The 14767-nt window shown below is 47.0% G+C and overlaps 1 protein-coding gene across 4 annotated transcripts in view; it reads right to left on the bottom strand.

The window, feature by feature from the left end:
• Positions 1–1111: 1111 nt before the first annotated feature.
• tmem131 (transmembrane protein 131) overlaps positions 1112–14767 on the bottom strand; it is a 108200-nt gene continuing 94544 nt past the window's right edge. For 3 of the 4 annotated variants that reach the window (XM_036979332.1, XM_036979391.1, XM_036979429.1), the window contains 8 exons: positions 14339–14529; positions 13906–14176; positions 12428–12592; positions 10488–10754; positions 10289–10367; positions 10118–10203; positions 5743–5885; positions 1112–2536 (listed from right to left, as the gene is read on the bottom strand). In XM_036979332.1, the coding sequence (XP_036835227.1) occupies positions 2288–2536; positions 5743–5885; positions 10118–10203; positions 10289–10367; positions 10488–10754; positions 12428–12592; positions 13906–14176; positions 14339–14529 (1451 nt within the window). In that variant the 3' untranslated portion in view covers positions 1112–2287. The remainder of the gene's footprint in view (positions 2537–5742; positions 5886–10117; positions 10204–10288; positions 10368–10487; positions 10755–12427; positions 12593–13905; positions 14177–14338; positions 14530–14767) is intronic. The other variant, XR_005052028.1, reaches the window with a different exon arrangement.

Here is a 14767-nt window from a genome sequence, read left to right as displayed (position 1 = left end):
TTGATTCGAGTCCACCTGTGGTAAATTCAACTGATTGGACATGATTTGGAAAGGCCCCACAGTTGACAGCGCATGTCAGAGCAAAAACCAAGCCATGAGGTCGAAGGAATTGTCCGTAGAGCTCATAGACAGGATTGTGTCGAGGCACAGATCTGAGGAAGGGTACCAAAACATTTCTGCAGCATTGAAGGTACCCAAGAACACAGTGGTCTCCATCATTCTTAAATGGAAGACGTTTGGAACCAACAAGACTCTTCCTAGAGCTGATCGCCCGACCAAACTGAGCAATCGGAGGAGATGGGGCTTGGTCAGGGAGGTGAGCAAGAACCCAATGGTCACTCTGACAGCTCCAGAGTTCCTCTGTGGAAATGGGAGAACCTTCCAGAAGGACAACCATCTCTGCAGCACTCCACCAATCAGACCTTTATGGTAGAGTGGCCAGACAAGCCACTCCTCAGTAAAAGACACATTACAGCCCACTTGGAGTTTGTCAAAAGGCACTAAAGAACTCTCAGACCACGAGAAACAAGATTCTCTGGTCTGATGAAACCAAGATTGAACTATTTGGCCTGAATGCCAAGCGTCACGTCTGGAGGAAACCTGGCACCATCCCTACGGCGAAGCATGGTGGTGGCAGCATCATGCTGTGGGGATGTTTTTCAGAGGCAGGGACTGGGAGACTAGTCAGGATTGAGGGAAAGATGAATGGAGTAAAGTACAGAGAGATCCTTGATGAAAACCTGCTCCAGAGCACTCAGGACCTCAGACTGGGGTGAAGGTTCACCTTCCAACAGGACAACAACCCAAAGCACACAGCCAAGACAACACAGGAGTGGCTTCTGCACAAGTCTCTGAATGTTCTTGAGTGACTCAGCCAGAGCCCTGACTTGAACCCGATCGAACATCTCTGGAGAGACCTGAAAGTAGCTGTGCAGCAACGCTCCCCATCCAACCTGACAGAGCTTGAGAGGATCTGCAGAGAAGAATGGGAGAAACTCCTCAAATACAGGTGTACCAAGCTTGTAGCATCATACCCAAGAAGACTCGAGGCTGTAATCGCTGCCCAAGGTGCTTCAACAAAGTACTTTTTAAAATTATAAATTAGCTTTGTCATTATGGGGTATTGTGTGAAGATTGAGGGAAAAAACATTTATTTATTCAATTTTAGAATAAGGCTGTAACCTAAACAAAATATGGAAAAAGTCAATGGGTCTGAATACTTTCCAAATGCGTTGTATGTGTCTGCTACACACAACGTGCTTATTTCAACAGAGTAACACTGCACCATACAGCAGCACTGAGCCACAAAACCGACCAGCATTACCTAGCTCGGGTCCAGGGTGTTACAGCGACCTGGACCAGAGCTAGTGAACAACAGATCAGCATTACATAGCTCTGGTCCAGGGTGTTACAGCAACCTGGACCAGAGCTAGTGAACAACAGACCAGCATTACCTAGCTCGGGTCCAGGGTGTTACAGTGACCTGGACCAGAGCTAGTGAACAACAAACCAGCATTACCTAGCTCTGGTCCAGGGTGTTACAGCGACCTGGACCAGAGCTAGTGAACAACAGATCAGCATTACATAGCTCTGGTCCAGGGTGTTACAGCGACCTGGACCAGAGCTAGTGAACAAGAGACCAGTAATACCTAGCTCTGGTCCAGGGTGTTACAGCGACCTGGACCAGAGCTAGTGAACAAGAGACCAGTAATACCTAGCTCTGGTCCAAGGTGTTACAGCGGCCTGTGTCGGTAAAAACATTCCTTTCCTCTTGTTTACATTTAAGAGGTGTCCCTAAAAATGAATCTGAATCAAGACTGTATTTACCAATCCCCCCCTGAATAAAAAGCATGTAACTGCTGTGAACTAAATGATCAGGGGGTTTTGGTTGGTGTTAGAAAGTGCTGGGGCTACCAAATTACATTGAAACCTTTTCTAGACGGGACTCGTCGATAAAATGATTTTTTTTTGATGTATGTTCAAGTACTGTTTAACAACTGATACCATGGTATGTTTCTGATTTAGACCAGCATCCGTACATGAGGTCTGCTCACATGACGTAAATATGCCATTTACATGAATGCATGATTTACGTGATAATTCAGTTAAGAATTATCACATCTGTGAGAGCGAGTTAGCCTGAGTTCCAGCCTGTTGGTGCTACGCCAACTCTTTGGCAATCATTTTCATGCCACGTCGCCATGTTTGGCTTGATAAAGACAGCATTGGAGTTGGCACGAGCTGAAACAGATTTGGGACCAGGCTAAGAGCGAGTGCCTGTTACTCCTCAGTGGCTGGACCAGGGCTCTGAGCCATGTCTGCTGAGGGTGGGCCTCCAGGGGTCGTAGGAATGGCTCATCTCAGTGGGGGCAGTTGGAGGGGCCAGGCCCAGGGTGGGGATGCTGCTGGGTAAGTCTGGGAGGGTGGAGGAGGTGGGAGTGAAGGAGTGTAGTGCAGTGTCTCCACTAGTGGACCAGATGGAGCTGCCAAAGGGGGTGGTGGTGGACCAGGGGTTCCTGCTGCTACCCAGGACAGACTGGAGAAACAGAGGGAATCATTTGTTTTAATATTTGTCTCAATATACAGTGCCTTGCGAAAGTATTCGGCCCCCTTGAGCTTTGCGACCTTTTGCCACATTTCAGGCTTCAAACATAAAGATATAAAACTGTATTTTTTTGTGAAGAATCAACAACAAGTGGGACACAATCATGAAGTGGAACGACATTTATTGGATATTTCAAACTTTTTTAACAAATCAAAAACTTAAAAATTGGGCGTGCAAAATTATTCAGCCCCTTTACTTTCAGTGCAGCAAACTCTCTCCAGAAGTTCAGTGAGGATCTCTGAATGATCCAATGTTGACCTAAATGACTAATGATGATAAATACAATCCACCTGTGTGTAATCAAGTCTCCGTATAAATGCACCTGCACTGTGATAGTCTCAGAGGTCCGTTAAAAGCGCAGAGAGCATCATGAAGAACAAGGAACACACCAGGCAGGTCCGAGATACTGTTGTGAAGAAGTTTAAAGCCGGATTTGGATACAAAAAGATTTCCCAAGCTTTAAACATCCCAAGGAGCACTGTGCAAGCGATAATATTGAAATGGAAGGAGTATCAGACCACTGCAAATCTACCAAGACCTGGCCGTCCCTCTAAACTTTCAGCTCATACAAGGAGAAGACTGATCAGAGATGCAGCCAAGAGGCCCATGATCACTCTGGATGAACTGCAGAGATCTACAGCTGAGGTGGGAGACTCTGTCCATAGGACAACAATCAGTCGTATATTGCACAAATCTGGCCTTTATGGAAGAGTGGCAAGAGGAAAGCCATTTCTTAAAGATATCCATAAAAAGTGTCGTTTAAAGTTTGCCACAAGCCTGGGAGACACACCAAACATGTGGAAGAAGGTGCTCTGGTCAGATGAAACCAAAATTGAACTTTTTGGCAACAATGCAAAACGTTATGTTTGGTGTAAAAGCAACACAGCTGAACACACCATCCCCACTGTCAAACATGGTGGTGGCAGCATCATGGTTTGGGCCTGCTTTTCTTCAGCAGGGACAGGGAAGATGGTTAAAATTGATGGGAAGATGGATGGAGCCAAATACAGGACCATTCTGGAAGAAAACCTGATGGAGTCTGCAAAAGACCTGAGACTGGGACGGAGATTTGTCTTCCAACAAGACAATGATCCAAAAAATAAAGCAAAATCTACAATGGAATGGTTCAAAAATAAACATATCCATGTGTTTAGAATGGCCAAGTCAAAGTCCAGACCTGAATCCAATCAAGAATCTGTGGAAAGAACTGAACTGCTGTTCACAAATGCTCTCCATCCAACCTCACTGAGCTCGAGTTGTTTTGCAAGGAGGAATGGGAAAAAATGTCAGTCTCTCGATGTGCAAAACTGATAGAGACATACCCCAAGCGACTTACAGCTGTAATCGCAGCAAAAGGTGGCGCTACAAAGTATTAACTTAAGGGGGCTGAATAATTTTGCACGCCCAATTTTTCAGTTTTTGATTTGTTAAAAAAGTTTGAAATATCCAATAAATGTCGTTCCACTTCATGATTGTGTCCCACTTGTTGTTGATTCTTCACAAACAAATACAGTTGTATATCTTTATGTTTGAAGCCTGAAATGTGGCAAAAGGTCGCAAAGTTCAAGGGGGCCGAATACTTTCTCAAGGCACTGTATCTGGCCTATATAAAGCTAGTCCACTACTTCTGTCCAGAGCACTACAGGCTAATAATATCAGGCTTTTACTACTGGTGGACATGGGGGGTTACCTGGACATTATATCACTGAAGAACCCCTGTTAGATGGACTGGAAGTTACCAGACAGATATACAATATCATCAATCGATTTGTAGCAGTAGACCAGGTGAGGAGATGTTAAACAGGTTTATCGTTAGTACAGGAAGGAAGCTACATCAGTATAATTAATAGACCTGGAAAGCTTTTTAATAACAGGTGAAAATGGGGGGGCATGTCTCGACAATATATCACATTGACTAACGTCAAAAACAGTTTCTTCACTCCATGCATCAAGTGGGCCAAACAGAACTTTGAAACCGGCTAGCGATAGCCACTTTAAGAATGTACCTCGGAGTGTTAAGATGGTACTGTGAGGGGGTCTGACCACATGTTAAGATGGTACTGTGAGGGGGTCTGACCACATGTTAAGATGGTACTGTGAGGGGGTCTGACCACATGTTAAGATGATACTGTGAGGGGGTCTGACCACGTGTTAAGATGGTACTGTGAGGGGGTCTGACCACAGTGTTAAGATGGTACTGTGAGGGGGTCTGACCACATGTTAAGATGCTACTGTGAGGGGGTCTGACCACATGTTAAGATGCTACTGTGAGGGGGTCTGACCACATGTTAAGATGATACTGTGAGGGGGTCTGACCACATGTTAAGATGGTACTGTAAGGAGGTCTGACCACATGTTAAGATGGTACTGTGAGGAGGTCTGACCACATGTTAAGATGGTACTGTGAGGGGGTCTGACCACATGTTAAGATGGTACTGTGAGGGGGTCTGACCACATGTTAAGATGGTACTGTGAGGGGGTCTGACCACAGTGTTAAGATGGTACTGGGAGGGGGTCTGACCACAGTGTTAAGATGCTACTGGGAGGGGGTCTGACCACAGTGTTAAGATGCTACTGTGAGGGGGTCTGACCACAGTGTTAAGATGCTACTGTGAGGGGGTCTGACCACATGTTAAGATGGTACTGTGAGGGGGTCTGACCACAGTGGTATGTATGTTAAGGTACTGTGAGGGGGTCTGACCACAGTGGTATGTATGTTAAGGTACTGTGAGGGGGTCTGACCACAGTGTTAAGATGATACTGTGAGGGGGTCTGACCACATGTTAAGATGGTACTGTGAGGGGGTCTGACCACAGTGGTATGTATGTTAAGGTACGGTGAGGGGGTCTGACCACAGTGGTATGTATGTTAAGGTACTGTGAGGGGGTCTGACCACAGTGGTATGTATGTTAAGGTACTGTGAGGGGGTCTGACCACAGTGTTAAGATGATACTGTGAGGGGGTCTGACCACATGTTAAGATGATACTGTGAGGGGGTCTGACCACATGTTAAGATGATACTGTGAGGGGGTCTGACCACATGTTAAGATGATACTGTGAGGGGGTCTGACCACATGTTAAGGTACTGTGAGGGGGTCTGACCACAGTGGTATGTATGATAACATGGGCGGTCTTACTGCGGTGGGGACAGTGGGGGAGCTGCTGAGCCAGGAGTGCAGGGGGTTGCTGGTGGCGTCCCAGAGAGACGAGGACGCAGAGCTCAACTCAGGCCAAGTCTGCTGAGGCTCGGATGTCTTCGGGAAGGACATCCCACGGAAGACTGGAAAACGAACAAAACACGCCTTTAAAACTAGAAAAAATTATGTGGATTGATCCACTATAGTCTAATGTGGATTGATCCACTACAGTCCAGATCACTACAGTCTAATGTGCATTGATCCACTACAGTCCGGATCACAATAGTCTAATGTGGATTGATCCACTATAGTCCGGATCACTACAGTCTAATGTGGATTGATCCACTACAGTCCAGATCACTACAGTCTAATGTGCATTGATCCACTACAGTCCGGATCACAATAGTCTAATGTGGATTGATCCACTATAGTCCGGATCACTACAGTCTAATGTGGATTGATCCACTACAGTCCAGATCACTATAGTCTAATGTGGATTGATCCACTACAGTCCGGATCACTATAGTCTAATGTGGATTGATCCACTACAGTCCGGATCACAATAGTCTAATGTGGATTGATCCACTACAGTCCGGATCACTATAGTCTAATGTGGATTGATCCACTACAGTCCGGATCACTACAGTCTAATGTGGATTGATCCACTACAGTCCGGATCACTATAGTCTAATGTGGATTGATCCACTACAGTCCGGATCACTACAGTCTAATGTGGATTGATCCACTACAGTCCGGATCACTACAGTCTAATGTGGATTGATCCACTACAGTCCGGATCACTATAGTCTAATGTGGATTGATCCACTACAGTCCGGATCACTACAGTCTAATGTGGATTGATCCACTACAGTCCGGATCACTATAGTCTAATGTGGATTGATCCACTACAGTCCAGATCACTATAGTCTAATGTGGATTGATCCACTACAGTCCGGATCACTACAGTCTAATGTGGATTGATCCACTACAGTCCAGATCACTATAGTCTGTGGATTGATCCACTACAGTCCGGATCACTATAGTCTAATGTGGATTGATCCACTACAGTCCGGATCACAATAGTCTAATGTGGATTGATCCACTACAGTCCGGATCACTATAGTCTGTGGATTGATCCACTACAGTCCGGATCACTATAGTCTAATGTGGATTGATCCACTACAGTCCGGATCACTATAGTCTAATGTGGATTGATCCACTACAGTCCGGATCACTACAGTCTAATGTGGATTGATCCACTACAGTCCGGATCACTACAGTCTAATGTGGATTGATCCACTACAGTCCGGATCACTATAGTCTAATGTGGATTGATCCACTACAGTCCGGATCACTATAGTCTAATGTGGATTGAGCCACTACAGTCCGGATCACTATAGTCTAATGTGGATTGATCCACTACAGTCCGGATCACTACAGTCTAATGTGGATTGATCCACTACAGTCCAGATCACTACAGTCTAATGTGGATTGATCCACTACAGTCCGGATCACTACAGTCTAATGTGGATTGATCCACTACAGTCCAGATCACTATAGTCTAATGTGGATTGATCCACTACAGTCCGGATCACTACAGTCTAATGTGGATTGATCCACTACAGTCCAGATCACTATAGTCTAATGTGGATTGATCCACTATAGTCTAATGTGGATTGATCCACTACAGTCCGGATCACTATAGTCTAATGTGGATTGATCCACTACAGTCCGGATCACTATAGTCTAATGTGGATTGATCCACTACAGTCCGGATCACTATAGTCTAATGTGGATCGATCCACTACAGTCCGGATCACTACAGTCTAATGTGGATTGATCCACTACAGTCCGGATCACTATAGTCTAATGTGAAATCCCCGAAATAAGCCAACACTTCACCCACTACAGCACAATAACTGCAGGATTTCTAACCACGCCGAATTAAAACGCACCATCAAATGTAATGGATCCAATTTATTACAGAACTAAAATAAAGCCCCTAGCTGGAGACAACATGACACCACCATAAAGCCCCTAGCTGGAGACAACATGACAGCACCATAAAGCCCCTAGCTGGAGACAACATGACAGCACCATAAAGCCCCTAGCTGGAGACAGCATGACACCACCATAAAGCCCCTAGCTGGAGACATGACAGCACCATAAAGCCCCTAGCTGGAGACATGACAGCACCATAAAGCCCCTAGCTGGAGACAACATGACACCACCATAAAGCCCCTAGCTGGAGACATGACAGCACCATAAAGCCCCTAGCTGGAGACATGACAGCACCATAAAGCCCCTAGCTGGAGACAACATGACACCACCATAAAGCCCCTAGCTGGACACATGACAGTACCATAAAGCCCCTAGCTGGAGACATGTCACCGCCATAAAGCCCCTAGCTGGAGACATGACAGTACCATAAAGCCCCTAGCTGGAGACATGACAGCACCATAAAGCCCCTAGCTGGAGACAACATGACACCACCATAAAGCCCCTAGCTGGAGACAACATGACACCACCATAAAGCCCCTAGCTGGAGACATGACAGCACCATAAAGCCCCTAGCTGGAGACATGACAGCACCATAAAGCCCCTAGCTGGAGACAACATGACACCACCATAAAGCCCCTAGCTGGACACATGACAGTACCATAAAGCCCCTAGCTGGAGACATGTCACCGCCATAAAGCCCCTAGCTGGAGACATGACAGTACCATAAAGCCCCTAGCTGGAGACATGACAGCACCATAAAGCCCCTAGCTGGAGACAACATGACAACACTTCACCCACTACAGCACAATAACTGCAGGATTTCTAACCACGCCGAATTAAAACGCACCATCAAATGTAATGGATCCAATTTATTACAGAACTAAAATAAAGCCCCTAGCTGGAGACAACATGACACCACCATAAAGCCCCTAGCTGGAGACAACATGACAGCACCATAAAGCCCCTAGCTGGAGACAACATGACAGCACCATAAAGCCCCTAGCTGGAGACAGCATGACACCACCATAAAGCCCCTAGCTGGAGACATGACAGCACCATAAAGCCCCTAGCTGGAGACATGACAGCACCATAAAGCCCCTAGCTGGAGACAACATGACACCACCATAAAGCCCCTAGCTGGAGACATGACAGCACCATAAAGCCCCTAGCTGGAGACATGACAGCACCATAAAGCCCCTAGCTGGAGACAACATGACACCACCATAAAGCCCCTAGCTGGACACATGACAGTACCATAAAGCCCCTAGCTGGAGACATGTCACCGCCATAAAGCCCCTAGCTGGAGACATGACAGTACCATAAAGCCCCTAGCTGGAGACATGACAGCACCATAAAGCCCCTAGCTGGAGACAACATGACACCACCATAAAGCCCCTAGCTGGAGACTACATGACACCACCATAAAGCCCCTAGCTGGAGACAACATGACACCACCATAAAGCCCCTAGCTGGAGACAACATGACATCACCATAAACCCCCTAGCTGGAGACAACATGACACCACCATAAAGCCCCTAGCTGGAGACAACATGACACCACCATAAAGCCCCTAGCTGGAGACAACATGACAGTACCATAAAGCCCCTAGCTGGAGACATGACAGTACCATAAAGCCCCTAGCTGGAGACATGACACCACCATAAAGCCCCTAGCTGGAGACATGACACCACCATAAAGCCCCTAGCTGGAGACATGACAGTACCATAAAGCCCCTAGCTGGAGACATGTCACCGCCATAAAGCCCCTAGCTGGAGACATGACAGTACCATAAAGCCCCTAGCTGGAGACATGACACCACCATAAAAAGCCCCTAGCTGGAAACATGACAGTACCATAAAGCCCCTAGCTGGAGACATGACACCACCATAAAGCCCCTAGCTGGAGACAACATGACACCACCATAAAGCCCCTAGCTGGAGACAACATGACAGCACCATAAAGCCCCTAGCTGGAGACATGACACCACCATAAAGCCCCTAGCTGGAGACAACATGACAGCACCATAAAGCCCCTAGCTGGAGACATGACAGTACCATAAAGCCCCTAGCTGGAGACAACATGACACCACCATAAAGCTCCTAGCTGGAGACATGACAGTACCATAAAGCCCCTAGCTGGAGACAACATGACAGCACCATAAAGCCCCTAGCTGGAGACATGACAGTACCATAAAGCCCCTAGCTGGAGACAACATGACACCACCATAAAGCCCCTAGCTGGAGACAACATGACACCACCATAAAGCCCCTAGCTGGAGACAACATGACACCACCATAAAGCCCCTAGCTGGAGACAACATGACAGCACCATAAAGCCTGAAGCCTCATTGTGCTCCCCTGATTCCAGTCCTTACCTCCTGTCAGATTGAAGGAGTTGTTGGGTCCGAATGCAGAGAAGGAGTTGGCAGGGTTGAATCCTATGGGAGACCATAATCCTGAGCTAGATAAGAGGGAAAATGAATGGATTATTTGGAATCAGAGCAAGAAAGCGATAGAGCGAGCGCCTGGAGAGAGCGACATGTTACCTGTCTGAGCTGTCGCTCTCCACTGAGGTCACGTGAGCTAAAGTCTTCCATTGGGCTCTTTGACCTGGGCCACTGCCACCTGAAAACCATCCCACTATGGTCACAACTTGCCACCTGAAAACCATCCCACTACGGTCACAACTTGTATCTAGTCAATACAAAAGTATCAGAGGGTTGACAATTTGCTATGGCAGCTCACCTGGGCTTCTGTTGTATCCCGCAGCCACAGCTGCAAAAGTAGGATTGCCATTCTTGCCCGGGAGAGAGGTGGCATTAGCTAGCTTGTTCCCTGGTGCCTTCTTCAAGTTGGTCTCACTATTGGCATTGAGTACTTGGCTGTATGTTCCCCTGGTCACTAGGCTGGGGGAGGAGCGGGGATGGGAGTAGGTCCTAGCTGAGATGGGTCTCTTCAGGAAGGTGTCTGCATTCATGGTCTGGAGGGAGGTCTGCTGGAGACTGTCGGCTTCTGCAGGGTGGAGACAGGAGGCAGTAGTGGATGTGGTGTTCCACAGGGAAGCGGAGAGACAGGAGAGAGAGGAGGCAGTAGAGAATGTGGTGTTCCACAGGAAAGCGGAGAGACAGGAGAGAGAGGAGAGAGGAGGCAGTCGTGAATGTGTTGTTCCACAGGGATTGATTCTAGGACCTCTATTATTTAGTTAACATTAATCACATTAATCTGCTGAAACCATCAACATTATCTTCTCAGTTGCGATTTGCAGATGAAACGCGTCTTATATTACCCCAGATATATCTCAACAGGGGTTTTTTCTGCACCAATAGAGTAACCGTGATGAATTTCAGTTTACTCCCTGAGTTGGCTTAACTTCTTTGGGGTAGGGGGCAGTATTTTCACGTCCGGATGAAAAGCGTGCCCAGAGTAAACTGCCTGCTACTCAGCCCCAGATGCTAGGATATGCATATTGTTAGTTGATTTGGCATGAGCGACCTGCATTCCATTGCATTTCTGAAGACAAAGGAATTCTCCGGTTGGAATATTATTGAAGATTTATGTTAAAAACATCCAAAAGATTGATTCTATACATCGTTTGACATGTTTCTACGGACTGTAACGGTACTTTTTGACTTTTCGTCTGGACATAGTGATCGTGCCTCATGAATTTGGATTACTGGGCTAAACGCGCAAACAAAAAGGAGGTATTTGGACATAAATTATGGACTTTATCGAACAAAACAAACATTTATTGTGGAATTGGGATTGGGAATTGGCATTCTGATGAAGATCATCAAAGGTAAGTGAATATTTATAATGCTGTTTTTGACTTCTGTTGACTCCACAACATGGTGGATATCTGTATGGCTTGTTTGTGCGTCTGAGCGCCGTACTCAGATTATTGCATGGTGTGCTTTTTACATAAAGCTTTAAAAAAAATCTGAAACAGCAGTTGCATTAAGGAGAAGTGGATCTAAAATTCCATGCATAACAGTTGTATCTTTCATCAGTGTTTATTATGAGTATCTCTGTAAAATTGTTGTGGCTCTCTGCAAAATCACCGGATGTTTTTGGAACTACTGAACATAACGCGCCAATGTATACTGAGATTTTTGGATATAAATATGAACTATATCGAACAAAACATACATGTATTGTGTAACATGAAGTCCTATGAGTGTCATCCGATGAAGATCATCAAAGGTTAGTGATGAATTTTATCTCTATTTCTGCTTTTTGTGCCCCCTCTCTTTGGCTGGAAAAATGGCTGTGTTTTTCTGTGACTAGGTGCTGACAAAACATAATCGTTTGGTGTGCTTTCGTCGTAAAGCCTTTTTGAAATCGTACACGGTGGCTGGATTTACAACAAGTTTATCTTTAAAATGGTGTAAAATACTTGTATGTTTGAGGAATTATGGGATTTCTGTTGTTTTGAATTTGGCGCCCTGCAATTTCACTGGCTGTTGTCGAGGTGGGACGCTACCTTCCTATTGGTGCCAGAGAGGTTAATTGATAAAATTTCCACCAACCCAGGACTGTATCCCAGATGGCACCCTAATCCCTACATAGGGCTCTGGTCTAAAGTAGTGCACTATATAGGGAATATGGCTCTGGTCTAAAGTAGTGCACTATATAGGGAATAGGGTGCCATTTTGGACACACTTGGTCAATGTAGATAAGTGACCTACGGTTGGTGATTCTGGTGAGCAGTGGGTTGTCCCATTCAGTAGCAGCGAACTCCTTCTCTCCCTCGGAGCTGCTGCTGTGACCCAGCTCTGAAACCGAGACCGAGCCGTTTGACAACCGCTTCACCATGGGAAACGGACAAGAATCCTCCAGCTTCCCACAAGGCACTGGGGGGCAGAGAGAGAAAGGGAACCACCCATCTCAGATAACAGCCTAACAGAACATTTAGACGTGAGAATGGATGGAGGTATAATGGGCTAGGGAGAGCGTGGACTGTGACACTAGGGAGAGCTAGGACACTGACCCTAGGGAGAGCGTGGACTCTGACACTAGGGAGAGCTAGGACACTGACCCTAGGGAGAGAGTGGACTCTGACCCTAGGGAGAGCTAGGACACTGACCCTAGGGAGAGAGTGGACTCTGACCCTAGGGAGAGCGTGGACTCTGACCCTAGGGAGAGCTAGGACACTGACCCTAGGGAGAGAGTGGACTCTGACCCTAGGGAGAGCGTGGACTCTGACACTAGGGAGAGCTATGACACTGACCCTAGGGAGAGAGTGGACTCTGACCCTAGGGTGAGCTAGGACACTGACCCTAGGGTGAGCTAGGACTCTGACCCTAGGGTGAGCTAGGACACTGACCCTAGGGTGAGCTAGGACACTGACCCTAGGGTGAGCTAGGACTCTGACCATAGGGAGAGCTAGGACACTGACCATAGGGAGAGCGTGGACTCTGACCCTAGGGAGAGCGTGGACTCTGACCCTAGGGTGAGCTAGGACTCTGACCCTAGGGTGAGCTAGGACTCTGACCCTAGGGTGAGCTAGGACTCTGACCCTAGGGTGAGCTAGGACTCTGACCCTAGGGTGAGCTAGGACTCTGACCCTAGGGTGAGCTAGGACTCTGACCCTAGGGTGAGCAAGGACTCTGACCCTAGGGTGAGCTAGGACTCTGACCCTAGGGTGAGCTAGGACACTGACCATAGGGAGAGCGTGGACTCTGACCCTAGGGAGAGCGTGGACTCTGACCCTAGGGTGAGCTAGGACTCTGACCCTAGGGTGAGCTAGGACACTGACCCTAGGGTGAGCTAGGACTCTGACCCTAGGGTGAGCTAGGACACTGACCCTAGGGTGAGCTAGGACTTTGACCCTAGGGTGAGCTAGGACACTGACCCTAGGGTGAGCTAGGACACTGACCCTAGGGTGAGCTAGGACTCTGACCCTAGGGTGAGCTAGGACTCTGACCCTAGGGTGAGCAAGGACTCTGACCCTAGGGAGAGCGTGGACACTGACCCGAACCCTAATGAACATCAATAATAAAAGGAATTTGACAAAGAGAAGATCCAATATAAAGAACAAAAGAGAATCCCTGGCTGTTTGACTGTTTCTCCCAAACCATTAAAGATCACGTTCAGAAGCAGCAGAAAACCGTGACAGGACTTAAAGAAGCACCAGTGTAAAACAACAACAACTTGTCTCCATTACCAAGTACAGAACAATCAGACGAGTTGAGATGGGGGAGAGACCCAGGTCTGGGTTTCTGCAGAGTCCTAGCTGTAGGGGCGGTGGAGAGAGCAGAGTGGATGAGGGCTTTGGATGTGAAGGTCTTGCGTTGTTTGTTCTCCAGGGCTGTGATGTAAGGGAGCTCCAGGGAACTAGATTGATCATTTGTGTTGGGTTGTCGCTTGTTGGTTTGGGGTTTGGTTTCCTCTTTCTCCAGAGTCACTGCTGTTCTGCCCTTCTTCTTCACTGGTTCCTAAACAGACAGAACAAGATATTATCCCTTTTTCACCTTCTTCTTCACTGATTCCTAAACAGAAGAACAAGACATTCTCCCTATACTACCCCGTTTAAAGTCTGCAAGAGTTAGTGAGTCTGCGTGTGGTGTGTGTGTATGTCGCTCTCTCTCTCGGTCTACCTCTTTGTTGCTGGCCTCTACATCAGGGTTGGAGGTCTCTGTGGTGGTAGAGGAGCTGTCGTCATTGTCTTCCAAAACATCCTTCAGCTGGTCTCCCTGAGGTGGTTTTCCCTTTGCTCTCCTCTCCTTCTCCGCTCTCTTTCTCTGAGCATTAGTTTTACCTCTCAGCTGCTTTCCTTTAGAGTCTAGCACTGCAGGACAACACAAATACAGTCACAACTACTTCAGGACAACACAACTGCAGTCACAACTACTACAGGACAACACAACTGCAGTCACAACTACTGCAGGACAACACAAATACAGTCACAACTACTACAGGACAACACAACTACAGTCACAACTACTACAGGACAACACATCTACAGTCACAATTACTACAGGACAACACAACTACAGTCACAGCTACTACAGGACAACACAACTACA

This window comes from Oncorhynchus mykiss, chromosome 1 (genome assembly GCF_013265735.2).
Source record: "Oncorhynchus mykiss isolate Arlee chromosome 1, USDA_OmykA_1.1, whole genome shotgun sequence".
Classification (NCBI taxonomy): domain Eukaryota; kingdom Metazoa; phylum Chordata; class Actinopteri; order Salmoniformes; family Salmonidae; genus Oncorhynchus; species Oncorhynchus mykiss.
The sequence above is the reverse complement of the archived record's forward strand: the minus strand, read 5'-3'. Positions and strand labels throughout refer to the sequence as shown.